Below are 19,448 nucleotides of genomic sequence, written 5' to 3'. Positions count from 1 at the left end.
ACAATTTATAGACAATGGCAAATTTGTATAATCACTACTTTCATTGAAGAGATGCAAACAAACGTTCTAATAACAACTCATCTTTTCAAGAAACAGAGCATCGCAATTATAAACTTCAACAGCTCATTTAACGAGGAGACTCAAAAGTCAAAGCGAGCACGTTTTTTCACACAGAACAAGGACTTTGCCACGTAGATACATCAGCAACAAGATCTCGTAGTTGATCTATCAGAAGCTTGATATGCAAATTTTTAACGACAAGTTCCTGCAAAGAAACAGAAGATAGGACCCTTATAAGATAGTAGTTGAAGTTGAAGGGAAAAAATGTCATTTCTAGGACCTTAACAAAGGCTAAAGGATAAGACGAAAGAAAAAGCATACTATCGATAATACCTATCATGTATCCTCTAAAATATTATAAAGTTCCAATATTTGATTTTCTCTATTGTCCGTTTAGTTTCAAAATCTTTCCTTGGATATAGAGATACAACAAATAAGAAGAAAACAGAACTGTTGTCTTGAAATCTTTAAAGACATTACCTTCTCAGTTTCATGGTATATATTTTAACTTTTATGTAAATTCTACACAGATATATCGAAAAATGACAATACTGCGTTGTTGAAGCTAAGTAGACTCCAAAATCTTAATAAGTAAGTAAATATTTCCAGAAATCATCGAAGTGTTCAGGCACATCCAAAATGTCTCGAAGAAAAAATAAATTACTGACATGAATTCACAAGCTAAAGAGACAATAAAAATACCTTTCTGAGATTAGAGAGGTGTTGTTCCAACTTATCAATTTCAGATTGGTCTGCAGGCGATGCATGAGCACTCGTACCCGATTCGTATGCTTTTGCCTATCAATAAACACGAAGCTCTACTTAAAATCATTGAATCAGCATAGGTGAAGAACAAGTCAATGCAGTTAGCAATCTATCAAATTACTAGTACATGGAGTAAGTACAGGCATCAATCAGCAATAGTGGAAATGAAAACCAGATCAAATATAGCATCTGCAATCTATCAAATTCGGGAAGAATTTTAGGAATTCGTCAGAAATGAATACGAAGATTCAATGTTCCGACATTTAAAGCATTTTGTACCATAGGGGAGAACCCAATATCTCCAAATCGATCTCGATTTTCCCAGATAAAAATCAAAATCGAAATAATAAACATTGGCTAATGAACTAGATGAATAAATGGAAGATCAGTCAGTAATTTTACCTTCTGAGAATTGGGGATTGCAGCAAGAATAGCACGAAGTGCAAGGACTGAGTTCTTGTAGCGAACACGTGCCTCCTCAAGGGCTCCCCCACTACCGCTGCCTCCGCCGCTGCTGGAATCGGTGTGATGGCTAGTGCTTTCGGAACTAGCATCACCGTTTACAACTCCATTAGCAGAATGCGAAGATGGACCATTTGGACTGGCAATTGTTAAACCAGAAGTAGCCGTGGTTGCCGTTGAAGAAGTAGTGGACCATAATGTGGGATTACAAAGCTCGTCATTCATGGAGTAGAGGATCTGGAAAGCGGATTCAATGGTTTCTTCAAGATGCTTGATGCCCTCCATTGCAAGCTCTTGAGTTGTCTGGGGAAGAGCCAAAACAGTAGTGGATTTCTCTTCCATAATACGTTTCCAGAAGAAAAAATCGATGCTCCTGTGATGCTACTACATTCGGAAATCCACCGAATTTATAAGGAGAGAGTTCGGAATCTTCAAAATTCACAATTCCAACTTTCAATCACACTTGAGTTTATGAAACCCTAATTCTCATTAGTAATCGAGAAATCCCAGAAGAAAAGAAAGAGAAAAAGAAAACATAGTTTAAAAAATAAAAATAAATAAATAAAAGTAAAAGACGTCGACAGCAGGGTTCGAACCTGCGCGGGCGAAGCCCAACAGATTTCAAGTCTGTCTCCTTAACCACTCGGACATATCGACCTGTTTGCTTCTTAAACTAAATGAAAAATTTTGTAACCACTATGATTCGTAAATTGAAAACAATTAGAGAGAATTACGTTTACGCGCGAAGAACAGCATAGTCGCATCGGCCGATCACGACGGATGGGCATCGTTTTCAATATAGCAGAGAAGAAAAACATAGTTTACGCGCGAAATGAAGAATGAACAGTTCCTCTTGGAAAGTAAGTCTTACGAATTTCTTTCGTCTTTACTCCTTTAACTACGAGCAAAACTTGCAATAAGAAAATCACAGCCCATAGGGTAAAGAATGTTGTTCTTGTTTAAGATGAATGCCAATTCTTTATCTGTATTAATTAAATGCAAAATTCGAGTGGTAGCATCCGGTTTCTTCTTTTAATCACACATCATTGTTGTAAAAAATGTATAATCATTGTCCCAAGTGAAGTGTCTGGCAAAAAGTCAGATTCAGAAGATAAGGAAAAAATCCTGGCGAGAATATTTATTTGGTGGAATTCTTTTATGTTGGAATGGGAGGACATGGAAATATTATGCTTCTTACCAAGATCATTAGTTTCACTACACATCTCATATAATAGATCTCAAAACTTCAGCAGTTTCGTACTTATGCATTTATATATAGTAGGTTAATTTACTGGGCATCTAGAATCCCTACATGCAAGCTTTTTGCAACTTAATTTTTTTAAGTTTTTGAGATTTAAGTCTCTTGGTTAAGCTGTTCCTTGATCTAGAATCCTGACAGTCTCAAAGAATGTTATTTGTTCGATCTTTCTCATATAATAATGGTTGAAACTTAAAGCTTATTGATTGATATAATGAAGCATCAATCCTTCACATCTTTCTCAAGAACCGTTTTTTATCACAATTTCAAAGCTAAGTAAACCCAAGACTTCGATTTTTTTTTTTCAATTGAACATGGGTTATAGGACTATATGTTTCTTTTGCTTATGAAATTATGTCTAATTATAAGTTATATCTATCTATGCTGAGAAATTTTGGTGCTTTTTTCTGAGTATTTTTCCGGTTGTAACTTGTAAGTAGATGTCATCTGATCCCTTTACAACTTGCAACTCTTTATTGGCAGAGAATTCTTTGATGTTCTAACCTCTGATCGAGCATTATTAACATCCATAATTGCAGTCCCATCAAGTTTTCTCAGTGTCCAAAACCTCCGATACGTTCGCTCATTTGATTGTTTAAGCTTTTTGTCATCTGCCGCATTTGCCTCATCCTGAATCTTATATGACAAGAATCCTCTCGTCTCAAATCTGATTAACATAAACAAAACTGATAAAAATCGTATAAAGAGTTCTTATGATTCTTACTTTGCTTCCAGGCCTATTTTTCCATCTTGTTCCAACAAACCAATACCTCTGACAGTGAAGAGTCTTCTTCCAGAGCTAATTGTTACAACGTGAAGAAGATGTCAAGTCTAAATTAAACTGACATGAAGGGGTTCGTAATGACATTGGAGATGAAAATGGGCCCAAAAGGTGATTCATTTCCTTTACCTGAATATGCACCATCAAATTGCAGATTATGGCAAATTTTCTTCAGGTGAATCGTTATTGGGATCTTACCTGCAATCTTTCTGGTTGTGACAACGTTCATTGTGGTTGTTTGTTATCAAACTGCAATACTCCATACTCATTCTTGGAAGCTTCTGGATCTACCTCACAAGTTTCATTCACTTAGCTTCATTTTATTTTCCTTGGATGTCAATATTAAAGCTAAAACAGTTATGCTCAGCAATGACGAGATCTTGATTGTACTGTCATTTTGTACTCTACTTATCTCCTTTTTTCTACTCTCTTTAGTTTATGAGTTATTGTATTTTGAAATAAATGAACGCTGGTAATAACTAGCTCTTCTAAATTTGATGCAGTTGATTCAACCACCCTTGCAACAAAAATTCTTAAACCATTTATGAATCTGTACTTCATTTGAATCTTGCACAACAAGTGCAGGATTGTTCCTTTCAAATTCATGAAACTGTCATCTTTGTTGTTAGCTTAGCTTAGACATAATATTTGTTTTGGGTTTGTTGGATTGTGTAGTACTGAAAAACAAAGACAGGTTCAAAAGCCAAACTAATATCATTTTTCATTCAATTCTTTGGGCAATTTTTAAGATGCATGCACAAAGGGATGTAAGACAGCCTTTTAATTTCATTGTAAGTGACAATCTTTCTCTTTGATGGCAATGCAACGTATATATACAGACAATATCTCTTCCACAAGCAGTTATATATGGCCATATCAATAAATTCCTGGTGTGGTCTTGCTCCTAATAAGGCTAAGCTTTCTGTACTCTTAATTTGGCATTTCCTAAACTGCACAATCCTCTTGCATGGTGAGTATTCAATGTCTGTGAATAGTTAATAGAACGCTGAGCTTTGAATTTGACATCATTGCTGGCTTTTTGGCATTCAAATTTCAACGTTGAGACCGGTTATATCACTTTTACCGTGTTTAAAATCAGACACCTTTAATTACTCAAAAATCAATTTAATGTTTAGTTTTATACATTTAAGTACACTCTCATAATGTTAAAAGCTCTTTTCGTATCACTTTCAAACATGTGCTTACTTTCTATTTACTTAAGCATCTCAAAGCACCAATAAATAAGTAAATGGACATTGCAAAAATTTGATTGAACCCAACATCCATCGGATAATAATAGCCTAGAATTTGAACATTTCTAAAGCTATTTGGCTCTGATTGGAAAAGAAAAAGAAAAATTACATGTCATATCAGACTTTACAACAGTTTGTATGGATTTAAAATCTTTCTAAACTTGATACGGATGGATAAGAAAATCTCTAGATTTCAAATCTCCTATAAAATTTCTAAAACCAGTGTCCACTTGACAAGAGTCGATCCCAAGCCATATATGAAAGCGTTGACTTTTTTTCATTAAGTAAACTCAATACGACAAAAGTAACGTGAATAGTTTGAAAGTCGACAAGAAGTTTCATTAAAAACTTATCTATTTTACGTTCGTAATGATATTCTAATAAGTATTTTACCTTGTAAATACACTTGGGTTATGGAAATTATCCATTCCCATAAAATTATTTTGATGGATTTTTTTTGGTGAAGATGTTGGCATTTATTTGGAAAGAAGATAAAAACTCAATTGAATTTTTAACTGAATTTGTCTATATTTATGCAAAGAAGCATGAAATGTTGCAACCCCAATAACCAGAGTTAAAGAAAAATAACCGTAGTTAGGGTATTAACCGCATGTGAAAAGAAAAATAGTTAGGTCTTTTTTTTTCTTTATTATCATTAGCAAAAATATATATATAAAAGACTAAGAAAAAAAAAAAAATGAAGAACTCAGTTGCTATATATATATTTGCCATGCAAATACCCAATTTTTCTGCAGGGTGAGGAAATATTTTCATCTGAATTTGGGATTTTATTTCTTAATTTTCTCCCCATTCGAAGCTGGGTGGCACAGAGGTTTCATCCAGAAAATTGTTATCCTGATTCTTCAATGGTTTCGGGCGATTCACATCTCAGAAAAGGGATTTTCTGTACGTTATAATCTTTCCTTACATTACTTCGCATTGTGCCATTTGAGGAATATGATCCGTTGCCATTGTTTCTAGATTGTACTTCAATATGATAGATAAATGTAGGGTTTTGTCAGGGTTACTGAAATTTTTTATATATGAAACTTTGTGCTACCGTAACAAACTGCCGAAGTTTTTACGGATTGAGTTAAGACGATTCATTTGGTTTTATCTATTTGATTTCACTGGAAGGGGATGGTTTGAATTTGAAGAGGTATTTGTTATCTCTCCTAGTTTCATTTTTTATAACGCTCTTTCTGTTGTTCAGCATATTTGGAAGTATATGAGAATGAGACTGTGCTTCTAAAAAGATAACGATAAGTTTTTTCCTGATAAAATGAGAATTAGGACGATCAATGAACCAGCTGCCTTTCATCAGATTTTTTTTTTTCAGTTTCCAGAATACCAATCGATGATCAAACTCTTAAGAACTATAGTATGCATCTTGTGGTACATTTTGATGAAGAATGTAGGTTCCATTATTGTTTTGCTTTAACTTTTAACTATGTTTTGCTGTTGAAGATGTTAAAATTAAAAATTTTATATATATTTTTTAAATTTGATTTCTGAGTTTTCTCGTTATGCAATTCTTGGATCTGATTGATTGTCATAGATCTTTGATGGGGTAGAAAATGGAATTGATGGATTGATTAGGTAAAATATTCATGGCTATTTTTACATTTATAACTCTTGTGTGAATCTATTTATTGCATTTTATCTGTCTCCAGTTGAGAACTTCCATAATTTTGGCATGAATTTTATGTCTTCCTACTTGTGTCAATATAAGTAATTTCCTCTATTCTTTTTCTGCTTTAGGGCTTTCAAAATTTTGGTTGATTACTTGATGACGTCCACGTATATTGGTGAATTTACATTGGTCCATTGGAGATCAGTCACACTGTAATGATTGTGCTAGCACTTCCAGAAAAGTAGAAGGATAGTAAAATACTCATCATTTGCAGATTTCAATATTGAGGGGATGGATTGCAATAAGGATGATGCCATTAAGGCCAAACAGGTTGCTGAGAAAAAGTTTGTGGAGATGGACATTGCGACTGCAGTTAGATTTGCCTTGAGGGCCCATAGTTTGTATCCGAGTCTTGATGGTCTTCCGCAATTTATTGCAACTCTTAATGTTTACTTGTCTGCAGAGAAAAGAATTGATGGATGCATTGATTGGTACAGGATCCTTGGTGTGGATCCTCTTGCTGATGAAGAAACCATTAGGAAACATTATAGAAAATTGGCACTCATTCTTCATCCTGATAAAAACAAATCAATTGGTGCAGATGGGGCCTTTAAAATTGTATCTGAAGCTTGGAGCTGCTTGTCTGACAAAGCCAAAAGAGCAGTGTTTGACCATAAGCGGAATATAAGAGGTATGCCTATGAAGTCCAATGAAATAAGGTCACCAGTTCCAATTGTTCGGAATGGTTTCCATAATCTCTTCCCCAATAATAATTTGAATAGATGGCAATGGAGAAGTGATAATGAGGTCCCTTCTGCCCCATCTTCTCATCCAGTGAAACCCACGTTTTGGACAATGTGCAATTCATGCAAGGTGCATTTTGAGTATCTCAGATCTTATCTTAATCACAATCTTATTTGTCCCAACTGCCGCATATCCTTTTTGGCTGTTGAAAACCCGTCCCCACCTTTCAATGGGAATCCTCCATCCTCCCCATGGACTTTCAACATGCAGCAACAGGCTTCCAGTGCATACAACCATTTCAAGAAATCATTTAATGTGGAGAAGACAGAGTTTTCTGCTAGGGGAAGTATGGACTCCGCAGGATATGGTAGTATGGAATCTATGCATAAATCTTTTCATTCTGGTACGTCATGTAAAGTCAGAGCAACTGAAAGTACGCAAGCATCAGCTTCTTCAGCAGCTAAAGCTTTTAGTTTCTTCAAGTCATCATCTCCAAAGATGAAGGTAGGGCATAAAGATGGCATATCGGCAGCTATGAAAGAGGAATTTTCTCCAAGGGAAGATCACACTCCTAACAAAGGGGATGCTGGTCTTGCCTCTACATCCTTCAATAACAGTACCTGCTCTGCACACAAAGGAGATAGACGGAAGAAAAAAATGCGCATATCTGGACATAAAATGCAGGGCAATATCAAAAACTTTCTCAGACAAATAGAAATAGATAATGCAGGGATTATTAAGGAGAGTAGTGGGTCTCAAAAGTATAGCTTTGAAGGAAGAAGGCCAATCACTGGAAAGTTTAGACCTCCTAATAATACAAGGGAGCTTTCCCAAGTGGAATTGCGACAGATGTTGATGGGGAAGGCTAGGAACGAGATCTGCAAGAAGCTTAATGAATGGAAAGCAGATGCGTCATCAACCATTTTGCAAAGGATGGCAAATTCTAACAAGAATCTTGTTGAAGAGAAAGAGGGGAAAAGTGTTGTTCTAAATGGTATGGAATCCAGTAAAGATTTGAATACTGCATGTAGTAAAGATGAATTGCAGACAACATATACTTTACCTTCAAATTCCAGTGAGAGTCCAGACACCAAGGATTCTGAATCTTTCTCCATGAGCGTTCCTGATCCAGATTTTTATGATTTTGACAAGGATCGTGCGGAAAAGTCATTTGGTAGTAATCAGGTTTGGGCTGTTTATGACGACGATGATGGTATGCCTCGGTATTATGCCATGGTTCACAAAGTTATATCATTGAAACCATTCAAAATGCGGATCAGTTGGCTTAATTCTAAAAGTAACATTGAACTGGCCCCGTTGAACTGGATTGGTTGTGGATTTCCAAAGACTAGTGGGGATTTCTGGATTGGAAAGCATGAAGATTATGGCTCTCTCAATTCGTTCTCACACAAAGTTAAGCAGATAAAAGGCAAGAGAGGAGCTATTAGAATCTTTCCTGGTAAAGGAGATGTGTGGGCTCTATATAGGAATTGGTCTCCTGATTGGAATGAGCTTACTCCAGACGATGTCATTCACAAATATGACATGGTGGAAGTCCTTGAAGATTACAATGAAGATAAAGGGGCTGCTGTTGTTCCATTAGTTAAAGTTGTTGGTTTCAAGACTGTGTTTAAAAAGCACTCAAATCCATCGAAGATCCGCAATATTCCCAGAGAAGAAATGTTTCGGTTTTCTCACCAGGTCCCTTCATGCTTGCTTACAGGTCTTGAAGGTCAAAATGCTCCTGCTGGTTGCTGGGAGCTCGACCCTGCAGCAACGCCCCTGGAACTTCTTCAAGTTCCCAATGAAGCTGAAATAGAACTAGAAGAAGCAGTTGAGAGCGCCGAACAAGCCAAGGACAGACACGCAATTGAAGCTATAAAATGTGCTAAAGCATCAAACCTTGAGAATAATGTAGAAACAACTATGCGAGGGCTAGAAGTTCAGGATAATGTAAAGGTGGAAGATCTAATGATGCATAAGGGAAATAAAACAACAGTTCCAAAGATGATTGTGTATAGCCGGAAACGGTTCCGGGGAAAATTGCCAATCGGTGCCGAGTTATCAGCACATTAGATAACTTTTGAGAAATTGTTTTCAGATGAATATACCATAGACATGAGTGTAGCAGCAAATGGCATACACAGTACAGCATCTAAGCCCCAATCCATCCTAATCGTTGTTTTGATTTAATTTTTTTGTTCATTTTATTTGTCTTCTCAGTCCTGAGAGATATTAATTGGTGATACATGTGGAGAAGTGTTTCTTTAGTCTAGTTTTTCTCTCTCACGCTGTTTAGGCTACAATTTTGTCTAGTTTTTGACACCCTCAATACTAATTTCGGTTTCAGTTTCTGGTAGCTTGGGGAGTGTTGGAAAAGGCAGTTTCCTTTGGCTTTGATTAACCATATGGTATACAATATCGTAGCTCCAGATTGATAGGCTAATTTAACTCTTTGCTCCCAGAGATGTAATTACTTTACTTGTACATTCGAGGTCATTATCTATCCGTTCCTTTTTAATGAAAAATCCATTTTGAACACATCTCTCAATTGTTGCTCTCTATGTATTTGGATATATATCTGGATGGTGTATGCTCTTTGATTTCCTTTACAACTTCTTCCTTTCTTGCCTGTCTGCTTACAGAGAAGGCAATCGAAGTCTTATAATCCGAACAGAAAAAGAATCAGACATTTTGAATATGAAAAGTTGTTGACTTCTCCATTTCGATTGTTCCTTTTCATGTTTGTTTGTTGGATTAGGAATATATTATCTGTTTGACGAGATTGCATAATATTACAATGTTTCATTGGAAGAATCCAAATCTGATATCTGTTAGAAAGAAGGCTCAATCTGAAGCACTTTCTTCTCCTTACTAATAAATTATTTGAAGGCACATTCTTATTCTCTTGTTCATTAATGTTGCAGGAAAATGAAGGGCGCATATTACAAGTCTTTGCGGTCTGCTTTCTAAAGCATCAACAACTCTGTACGCACTTTGACTGAATTAATATTTTAACTTTCTTCAAGAACAATTTTTTCTTTTCCAACAATTCATTTCTTTGACCTTTTAGAAAACAAATAATAGAAATGAATTTTTGGAAAATATGTTTCTGTCGAATCTAATAGATCACAAAACAAAAAAGAAAAGTTTTATTTATTTATTTATTTTATTGGGTTTGTTTGTGCTGCTACTGAAATTCAGAAAAGTGGTTTTCAAAAGAGAATTATAAGAAGAGTGGGCATGTGGTTAAAGAAAAGGCATTGTCTGCCGCAATACCAAACTACTTTTGGGTATTGGGCAAGTTGTACAGCTTGTTGGACTCTCTTTTTTTGTTCCAACAGAAACTTCTTTGGCTTTAGGACTGAAGATTTTTTTTTTCAAAGTTTTTTCTTGATAAACATTGTTATTCTTTTAGAATAAAACTTTTAGAAGTACATCACATGTTCAAATTTTATGAAATAATTGATATTAACTTTCTTTACCTTTATATAAAATAAAAATGAGTTTTACGGATTTGAATTTATGAGTGAAAATATTTTTAAGAGAGAAAAATACATAGATACAAATATGAATATAGTTTAAAAATGTACCTAAGTGTTTTCCACATATATGTACAAGTGAGAAGTTAATCACAATTATTATGTTATATTGGCTTTTTACAAACTTATGTGTGATTCAAGTGCAAAGACGGATATAGAAATTCCTTAATTTGGTTTGCTATCGGTAGAAATACTTTAGAAGGTTTACATTTTCTTCTAATTCATTTTTGAGAGATCATGTTCTATGAAATCTTCATATTTTTTTAACCTATTGTTCTACCACTAAAGTGTACTCACAAGCTTGGCTAAGTGTAGTAAAACACAACAATAATGAGAAAATTCGACAACTTATATCCTTATACACATAACACATTATACTTGTTTACTATTTACAAACTAAAACAAAATTATCTTAAAAAATAGATTTTATTTTGATTTCATCCTTTTTATTATCAACCGCCTTACCACATAAATAGCAACGAAATATTAAGATGTGCTCATATTTTATCCCTAATATGTGGCGATATTTACTATTTACTATGGTGACATATTTGACCTAACACAAAAAGACGGACTTACGTATTTTTTGGACACGTGATATGACATATTTGAAAAGCATATTCAAACTATGTAAAAAGGAACGTGACTCATAAGTTATTACTTTATAAGGTAAAAAATCTTGAAAAATTGAAATAATTTATGCAATTCATTTGTGCCTAATAAGGTTAAATTCAAGATTTTGTTGATTTTCGAAAAAAAAAAGACAAAATCATACTTTCTGCTATAAATATAAATATAGCAGTTTGATTCTCCTTTATTTTACTTTATTTTATATAAAAAAAATGACCAAAAATGGAATATATATATATATAATATATATTATAGGATTGGGTGTGTAATATAATGTTTTTTTAGTTTCCCCCCCATAATTTTAATTTTAATTTTAAAATAATAAAAGAGAGAAATAAAGAGGATTTGATCTTTAAAATGGCAGAGGTGGAAGCCGAGAAACGAATCGTGAAGGCCTCTGTTACCTTATCTCAACTCTTTTCGGAGTTCTTTGTGTTTCTTTTCTTCTTTTTCTTCCTTCCTTCCATTTTCATCACTTCAAATATTTCTTCACATTCCCCAAATCTCCTCATTCTTCTTCCATTTGGGTCAACCGCCGCCGTCCCCGGCCGATGGACACCAACAATCAAGCTCAATCCTCTCCCTACCCTCCTCCTCAGGCCCCTGTTCCGGCCCCTCCCTTCCACCACCTCCTTCAGCAGCAACAACAACAGCTTCAGATGTTCTGGTCCTTCCAACGCCAAGAAATCGAACAGGTTAACGATTTTAAAAACCACCAGCTTCCTCTTGCCCGCATTAAGAAGATCATGAAAGCCGATGAGGACGTTCGTATGATCTCTGCCGAGGCCCCCATTTTGTTCGCTAAGGCTTGTGAGCTTTTTATTCTTGAACTCACTATTAGGTCATGGCTCCACGCCGAAGAGAATAAGAGGCGGACATTGCAGAAGAATGATATTGCTGCTGCTATCACGAGGACCGATATCTTTGATTTCTTAGTTGATATTGTTCCTAGGGATGAGATCAAGGACGAGGCTGGGTTGGGAGGTATGGTTGGAGCCACTGCTAGTGGAGTTCCGTACTATTATCCGCCTATGGGTCAACCGGCGGGGGCTCCCGGGGGAATGATGATTGGGAGACCGGCAATGGATCCCACTGGAGTTTACGCTCAGCCGCCGTCCCAGGCCTGGCAATCCGTGTGGCAGACCGCTGCTGAGGATGGTTCTTACGCGAGTGGGGCCAGCAGCGGGCAGGGTAATCTTGATGGTCAGAGGTAGGTGTTTCATGACTGTTTGTGTTATTTGAATTAGTAATGCAAAATTAAAGGTTCATCGTTTAAGCTTTATCTTGTGTTCTATCCGGATTGGTGCCGTGGATCAAGCTGAATTGATTTCTTACCCTTTTCCACGTTTGACCTGATTTCATATTAACGTCTTCATTACTGGGATATTGCATGTTGTTGTTGTTGTTATTTTCTCTTACTTGACTGGGTAATCCCCCAGCTAGAATGTGCTGATTTGTTGAGTAGTTTTTAAGAATTTTTATAGTGGTTTGAGCCGTTTTGGTTTAAAGTTCCCTATTTGGTTTTTTGCTGTCGAGTAATTTTTGTAAAATTTCATCCCTTTTTTATGAGTCCCAATCCAAGAGGGATCTTTTAATTAAATATTTAAATAAGAGTCATCTTCTTTGACCTTTGCTTGACAGGTTATGTTATTTTCCTCCCTCTCCATCTCTTGTTTTTGACAAATGTTTCTTTTTAGTTCCGATATGTGAATTGCCCACCACAGTATCAATTTCAGTAGTTTTTCCTTTTTATTAATGACAAATGGAGTTTCTTCTCTTAAAAAAAAAAAAAACTAATGCAAAATGGAGGGATATTTGTAATCCTCTTGGCTCGGTCAATATCCATCGCTCACCCTTGTTTTATATCGTCATTTTTATATCTCCATTTTCATGTAAGGAAGATCTGTTTCTGTCTCTTTATGAAACAAAAGTTACGAATCAGTGGCAACAGCAATGGTTGAGGTTGAAGCTTTCAAGCAGTTTATTTTTGAAAGTTGTAATATAAAAAGACATACAGAAAACAAGCCAATGAAAGGAACTTTCAACCTGTTTATTTTAGGCAATCAAGATCTGTCTTCACTTTTAGGGGGCGTTGAGTGATTACTTGAACTTCCCATTGATCTAAATATGTTATTCTTGTGACTTGGTGATGTCTTAATTATAGGAACTTCATATGTAATTATACCCTTTTCGTTATCATTAGCAATAGGAAACCTTTTTTATTCTCTTTGGGTGGGGGTTCCCTCTTCCCCCGCTCTTAGATTGTTCATTTCTCTTTGTTTAGTATATTCTGGTTTCTTTTTAAACGAAAAGACTTCATTTTTTCTTTAAGAAAAAAAAGGGTAATAGTGTTTTTTCTCTTCTAATTAGCTTGTGTGCCAACAAGGCACCTATCATTCAAATGAAGGGAGGATGAATTAGGTCCCAAAAGAATTATCTTTTCTTTTCTGTTGATTTCTTCCCTTATAGCAGTGCATCTTGTATGAATCTTAGAATGAATGATTCATATTGTCCGAATATTGTATTCATAAAATTGAGAGAGCTTTTTCTCACTGCTTTTGAGAACTTTGAGACCTAAAGCTCGTGTTGGTCACTTTTTAGTAGATTGGTTAACCAATTGCTCAATGATTTTTAGCTCTCTCCTATTAACCAAAATTGCTCATAAGAATAAAGCCATTTAGGAACGAGGATGGCTGTTTGTGGATTGAAGAGGTGTTAAATAAAAGAGCGGATGATTTGTTTTAGTCTCCAAGGTGTTGATTGTGAGTAATGGGAGAAAAGTTAACCTTTTTGCTCTGGTAATGGCAGGGGAGGAGTGAATTGGTTTGAAGTCATTCATTGACCATGTGTGGTAGTTCCTATATAACGGGGGTCTAAAGGAAACATGACAAAAGGAATAAGTTAATGGCACGGTGTAGAGAGAACTCATTCCCAAAAAAGGGAGAGAACTTTTACCAAAAATATTTGTAATTTGTGCTCCACCAAGGGGCCAAGTGTTGTATGCTATGAACAAAAGAGCCTCCCAAGCCATGAATTCTCAATTAGCCGACTTGATCTTAGCCTTCCCCCTGAAGCAAGTTCTAGACAGTGCTTCTAAGAGCTATTCGTCAATTTTCTTTGGGAGGCAAAGACCAGCCCTTACCCACAATAGAGCAATGTAGAATCAAATGATCAGTGGGCACTTTTCCCTTTGAGCCAAGGTCCTCCCCTCCCCTCCCCCAGCTGCTCAACTTTCAATCCACTTTGGTCATGTTTTGGAGGAATTTCAAGCTTCAATTCTTCGGACCACACTCAAAGTTGTGCCAAGAACTTAGTTCCATGATGATTTGGTTAAATTTTTTGTTGTTAGAGTCAAAGTATGCAGATCCATCTCGTACACAAGTTGTGCCAAGAACTTAGTTCCATGATGATTTGGTGTCTTAGATTTCACACTCAGAGTTAGAGGATGCTGATTGTGACCTCTAGTTAGATTTGGTTTTGATGTGTAGAGCATTGACTTCTATGGAAAATTCTCCATACAAGCTGAATACCTTTGTATAGCTAGGAAGAGATTATGAGAAGTTACTGACAATTTTTTAAAAGGCTACAGTTGACACCTTGACCCTGAGGTTTTTTAATCTTGAAGAGGTGGTGTAAGCTCTGAGGCGGTATGATACCTCCAACCAAGAATTCTAACAAATTATAAGTATGACCAAGTATTCGTAAACATAATAGTCATAAGAAGAGGAAAAAAAAAAAAAAAAAAAGAATAAAAAACACTCTTGTCAATTCCCACTTCAGCAAAATTTCTTAAAATGATATCTTTAACCTCACTTCTATTACCATTTACTGTAAAATTGTCTTCAATACTTATATATATATATACACACAATAGTTTTAAAGTTACAATAGTAAAAGTAGTAATAGTTCATATCGTCACAACTTTGAACTTTTATATTTTTTTGAAGAATGAAACAAATTTATATCATTCTATTAGTCGTGACACAAAGCATAGACTTTAAGCCGTACGTAAGCCTCTTGTGGTTCAAAGAGAGGCTTCAGCCTTAATATCCTATTAAGACATTGGTTGCTGGCGATAGATATAAAGAACTCCTTATGGAAAGTTTTGGGATTGCTTGCCTACGAAAGAAAACCTTCAAACTCTCTCTACCAAACCAAGAGAACAGAAAGAAGACCAACACATTTCCTGACCATCGTAACTCGTGAAGCCTATCTTAAAACAGAATCCTCAACAACAAATCAGCAATAAAATCAAATGTGCCCAATAAAAATGAAGATAGTTCTGAAGATTCTGAAATGCAAGACAAAGGAGCTTTTATAATAACCGTAAGGTGTTTGAAAGTCAAAGAGAAGGTTCTCTTAAAACACGTTATGTTATGATTTTTCTTTTTCCTTTTCTTTTTTGGAGAATGGGTTATTAATGTCTGCATAAGAGAACATTTATACAACTAATTCCTAAGATAACTTTTTCATGCCTAATCCGTAAGAAGGCAACTGCTAACAGAATTAGAGAATATAGACCCACTAGCCTTGTTAAAAATGCTTAAATAATTCTCTCTAAAGTCTTGGCCAATAATCATATAGGAGCTGTCTGGAACTATTACAAAGTGTCGTCAACTCTATTATAATTGCCAATGAGGCAGTTGACGATGACCTAAGAAGAAGAAAGAAGGCTTGGATGGTGAAAATACATCTTGACAAAGCATGTTTTTTTTCATCATATAAAGGGTGGGCCAAAGGAGGTTGAAATCTACTTGTTTGAAGGAAAGTAGAGATGCCTTGGCCTATAATCCCAAATAGTACAAGGACAGTTGTCTTTTAGATTTGAATTTTCTTCTTAAAATCCTTCGGCTAGAAGATTTTAGTGAGAAATGGATGAGATGGATTCTGTTAGAAGGCTTCTAAACATGAGTGGAAACCCCCAATTTATGGATGCTATTCATTTCTTCGCCTCTGATGATGGAAACCTCAAAAATTTGTTTATGATCTTGAATATATCTGAGAGCCTTCCACGTTTATGATCTTTTACTGAGATTCAGACGTGAAGGAGAGTCCAAAGTTTTTAACATTTTCTTGACGTCAATATTCTGTTTGGAAGTTGATATTCAAAATTAGTCTAACTAGTTTATCTTTTTGTTCCATCTTTAATGAGAGGGTTCTCATATTTTGATGTTTGTTTTCCCGCAGCTAAGCAATTCTTGTGTAGATGATCTGCTGTGTGGTGCAACAGAAAAAAACTGATGCGTTTTGCTGATCCTGTCCAGGGCGTTAAACGAAATGTATTTTTCCTTTTTATGTTTTCTTCTTTTCGAACAGGGTTAACATTAGAAACGTGTAAAAACTTTAATTAGATGTCGTCGAATTGACATTACTTTTGTTAACTTGCTATTTCTACGTTCCTGATATTGGCTTTTAACAATTTGTTTAAGATCAAGTTTAACTAGCTCATCTGTGGAGCGTTATGTTAGATTTTGGGCAGGGAGATAAAAAGAGAAGAACAAAGAGATTTCAGTATTCACAGTCCTTCCAAGTCTCCTCTCACTAATAGAGTATCTAATCCCGCTTCTCTTTTTACTCTCTTTCATTTTGACACTGAGACACGACTACTCTTGTAGACAATCAAGTTCTGTTTGAAGATTGAAACGTCTTAACAACTTGACCTCGAGAAGATTGGCATTTAGTACTCGGAGAAAAAGTGCCTCAACATTCATACCTATCTTCTTTGTTTCCCCTTCCTTATTTCACTCATACAATACCTAAATTCATCTCATATGCTTCAATTTCAATTTTAAGAATGATTCATATTTATTTTTAATTATAAAACACAAACAACGCATTATTTAAAATATATGAATAGATTAATTTTAGGTCTAGTTTTCATTTGATTCATAAGTCTAAGAGTTTTATTTCAATTTAACCCTACAAATTTGAATTTGGCACACTTTAACCTCATTTGTAAGTGAGTATTCACTTTCGATTTTTAATATTTTTTTAATATTTCAATAGCTAAAATTAATGTCGAGTTATTAATTTAAAATAAGTCTATTATTACTCTTATTTATCACTATTAAAATTAATTTTAATTTTTTCTTTAAAATTAATAAATAAACGTTAACGCGTAAAAATCAAAGTTAAAAAGTTAAAATCTTTAATTGTAAATATCTAATTTAAATAAAACTTAAAACTTCTAATTTTGATGGTAAAGTTGTAAATAGAAACAAAATGTATGTTTCCTTTTTTAGGAAGAAAATAGATATATGTTTGGAAGAGTATCAAAACCTCTCTCTCTCTCTCTCTCTCTCTCTCTCTCTATATATATATATATATATATATGTTTGTGATAGATCCTTTTAAATCATAAGGAAGTCAACCCGTCCGGTTTCCGTCTCCAATCATTCCGACGAATCTCTTCCCCGTTCCCAAATTATCAAAATTTTCTTTCTTCTTCGTGGGGAATGGATGCCATTGATTCAGTTGTTGATCCTCTCAGAGCCTTCGCTAAGGACAGCGTTCGTCTTGTCAAAAGATGCCACAAGCCTGATCGCAATGGCATGTCTTTCCTTCACCTTCTTCCTTCTTTTTCTTTTCCTTATATACTGAATGAATACTAAGTTTAGGAACTGCATTGTCTATTCCTTTTAAGATTTCTGATTAACTTCGCAACCATTGTGACACAGAATTCACTAAAGTGGCAGTCCGTACGGCCATCGGTTTCGTCGTGATGGGATTTGTAGGGTTCTTCGTCAAGTTGATCTTTATTCCCATTAACAATATAATCGTCGGATCTGGATAGGTTTGATTCTGCTCCGTTCTTGTTTTCTAGGGTTTGTTTTGTTCAGTTTTGAGTTAGAGATTGAATTTTCGATAATTAGTTCCTGAAATTTGTATGCATCAATCAGTTCTATACTTTTAACTTTGATTTGTATATATTCTTTCAGGGTTGAAATTCCTGATTGGAAGCATTCTGGTTGAACACATTTTCACTGAGTAATGTCAAGCAGTTGTCATTGTCACTTCGGCAGTTTATAATTTTCCCCTCCTGATTTTAGTGTTTGTCAAGCAAACTGCAAACCGCGTTTGAGTATATAATTACAGTGTTTATTTTCTTTTCCTTATTGAATAAAAATTTCTCTATTAGTGTTCTCCCTGAGGATAATATTCTGCTGATTAGATTGCTTTACAATTACTGTAATGGTCCCTTTTTTGTTCTTCCCTTACCTTTATTTCCAACCCCCCCCCCCCCCCCCCCCCCCCCCCAAATTCTTATTCCATATTCCTCCTGTCATTGATAGTGACCTTCCAAGAGTGTAAGGGCCAAGATTGCCATTGGTTGGCTGCGAGCTCTTAAGAACAGAAATAGTTGGGTCAGCTTGAAAAGCTTGTTCAAAATTTCTTTTGGGAGGGACCTTTGATGGAGAAAGGAACACACGTCACACAATGTTAGCTGAGATGTGTATCATCGAAAAGCCTCTTCTTTTAGGAGATTTAGATATAGGAAATTTATAACAGAAGAATGAATCCTTACTTGCAAAACGGGTATGGAGATTCTGTTACGAAAAGAAGGCACCCCATTTGGAGGAAATTTGTAGTTTCTAAATACTATTTATCTGCTCCTTGCCACCATTGGCCAATTCCCTGCATATTACTTCTCCAGAAAAGCAAAGGATCGATGCAAGCAGAAAATTCGATTTGGAAAGAGACGTCCTTTTTAACAAACACTGAATTGGACAATTACCTTCGGCTGCTACTAATACCAATCTTTGTAAACTCAGCAATAAACCCAATGCTACAACCACTATCTGTTAAACAAACACAACAAAGAAGGCTGATCCTCCTTACAAAACCACAGGAGAATTAACATCAGTGGTAAGCTGCAAACGAAATTCCCATACCAGGCCTTATGCCCTTCTGTTTACCATTTTTTGTTTGAAAGAATCATAATCTCAAGGCCATCTCTTCATCAGTTGCACTTATGCCTTTCAATTCTGGATAACAGTTTTAGAGTCCCTCAGCTGATTTACAGTGATGCCCATCAACATTGACGATTTTCTTTCGAATTTCCTTATGGGGGCACCCTTTCAAAGCTCAAAAGGAAGTTCTATGGACACAATTAGTCAAAGGAGGACCCTTTGGAGGGAGAGGAACAACCCCTTTTTCCACGATAGTGCCAATCCAATTTCATTTTTTCACTTAGTGCGCTTTATTGCTTTTAGTTGGTGTAAATGTACAAATTCCTTTCAGGTCTGTAGTCTCTCTAATCCTATAGCTACATGCCACAATTTTTTGCTATCCACACTGGGTGGTTGGAAATTTTTCCACC

At 35.5% G+C, this 19,448-nt stretch overlaps 4 protein-coding genes and 1 non-coding gene across 5 annotated transcripts; 3 read left to right on the top strand and 2 right to left on the bottom strand.

The window, feature by feature from the left end:
• Positions 1 to 22: 22 nt before the first annotated feature.
• On the bottom strand, positions 23 to 1,804 carry LOC103502315 (mediator of RNA polymerase II transcription subunit 30). Its single transcript, XM_008466202.3, has 3 exons — positions 1,228 to 1,804; positions 763 to 858; positions 23 to 265 (listed from the first exon to the last, which is right to left on the bottom strand). The coding sequence occupies exons 1-3, from the start codon at positions 1,627 to 1,629 to the stop codon at positions 167 to 169; spliced, it is 597 nt and encodes a 198-aa protein (XP_008464424.1). The 5' UTR covers positions 1,630 to 1,804; the 3' UTR covers positions 23 to 166.
• A 58-nt stretch (positions 1,805 to 1,862) lies between these two features.
• TRNAS-UGA (transfer RNA serine (anticodon UGA)) lies at positions 1,863 to 1,944 on the bottom strand. The gene has a single exon. It is a non-coding gene; the product is annotated as a tRNA-Ser (tRNA).
• A 3,303-nt stretch (positions 1,945 to 5,247) lies between these two features.
• LOC103502316 (uncharacterized) lies at positions 5,248 to 9,495 on the top strand. Its single transcript, XM_008466203.3, has 2 exons — positions 5,248 to 5,485; positions 6,341 to 9,495. Exon 2 carries the CDS (start codon positions 6,504 to 6,506, stop codon positions 9,030 to 9,032), a length of 2,529 nt encoding a protein of 842 aa, XP_008464425.2. The 5' UTR covers positions 5,248 to 5,485; positions 6,341 to 6,503; the 3' UTR covers positions 9,033 to 9,495.
• A 1,993-nt stretch (positions 9,496 to 11,488) lies between these two features.
• LOC103502320 (nuclear transcription factor Y subunit C-1) lies at positions 11,489 to 16,509 on the top strand. The gene is made up of 2 exons (XM_008466206.3): positions 11,489 to 12,338; positions 16,316 to 16,509. Exons 1-2 carry the CDS (start codon positions 11,680 to 11,682, stop codon positions 16,317 to 16,319), a joined length of 663 nt encoding a protein of 220 aa, XP_008464428.1. The 5' UTR covers positions 11,489 to 11,679; the 3' UTR covers positions 16,320 to 16,509.
• A 931-nt stretch (positions 16,510 to 17,440) lies between these two features.
• LOC103502319 (protein transport protein Sec61 subunit gamma-like) lies at positions 17,441 to 18,271 on the top strand. Its single transcript, XM_008466205.3, has 3 exons — positions 17,441 to 17,677; positions 17,806 to 17,921; positions 18,067 to 18,271. The coding sequence occupies exons 1-2, from the start codon at positions 17,584 to 17,586 to the stop codon at positions 17,919 to 17,921; spliced, it is 210 nt and encodes a 69-aa protein (XP_008464427.2). The 5' UTR covers positions 17,441 to 17,583; the 3' UTR covers positions 18,067 to 18,271.
• Positions 18,272 to 19,448: the final 1,177 nt, after the last annotated feature.

Source organism: Cucumis melo, chromosome 2 (genome assembly GCF_025177605.1).
Source record: "Cucumis melo cultivar AY chromosome 2, USDA_Cmelo_AY_1.0, whole genome shotgun sequence".
NCBI lineage: Eukaryota > Viridiplantae > Streptophyta > Magnoliopsida > Cucurbitales > Cucurbitaceae > Cucumis > Cucumis melo.
Note: the sequence above shows the minus strand (reverse complement) of the source record. Positions and strands in the feature narration are given on the sequence as shown.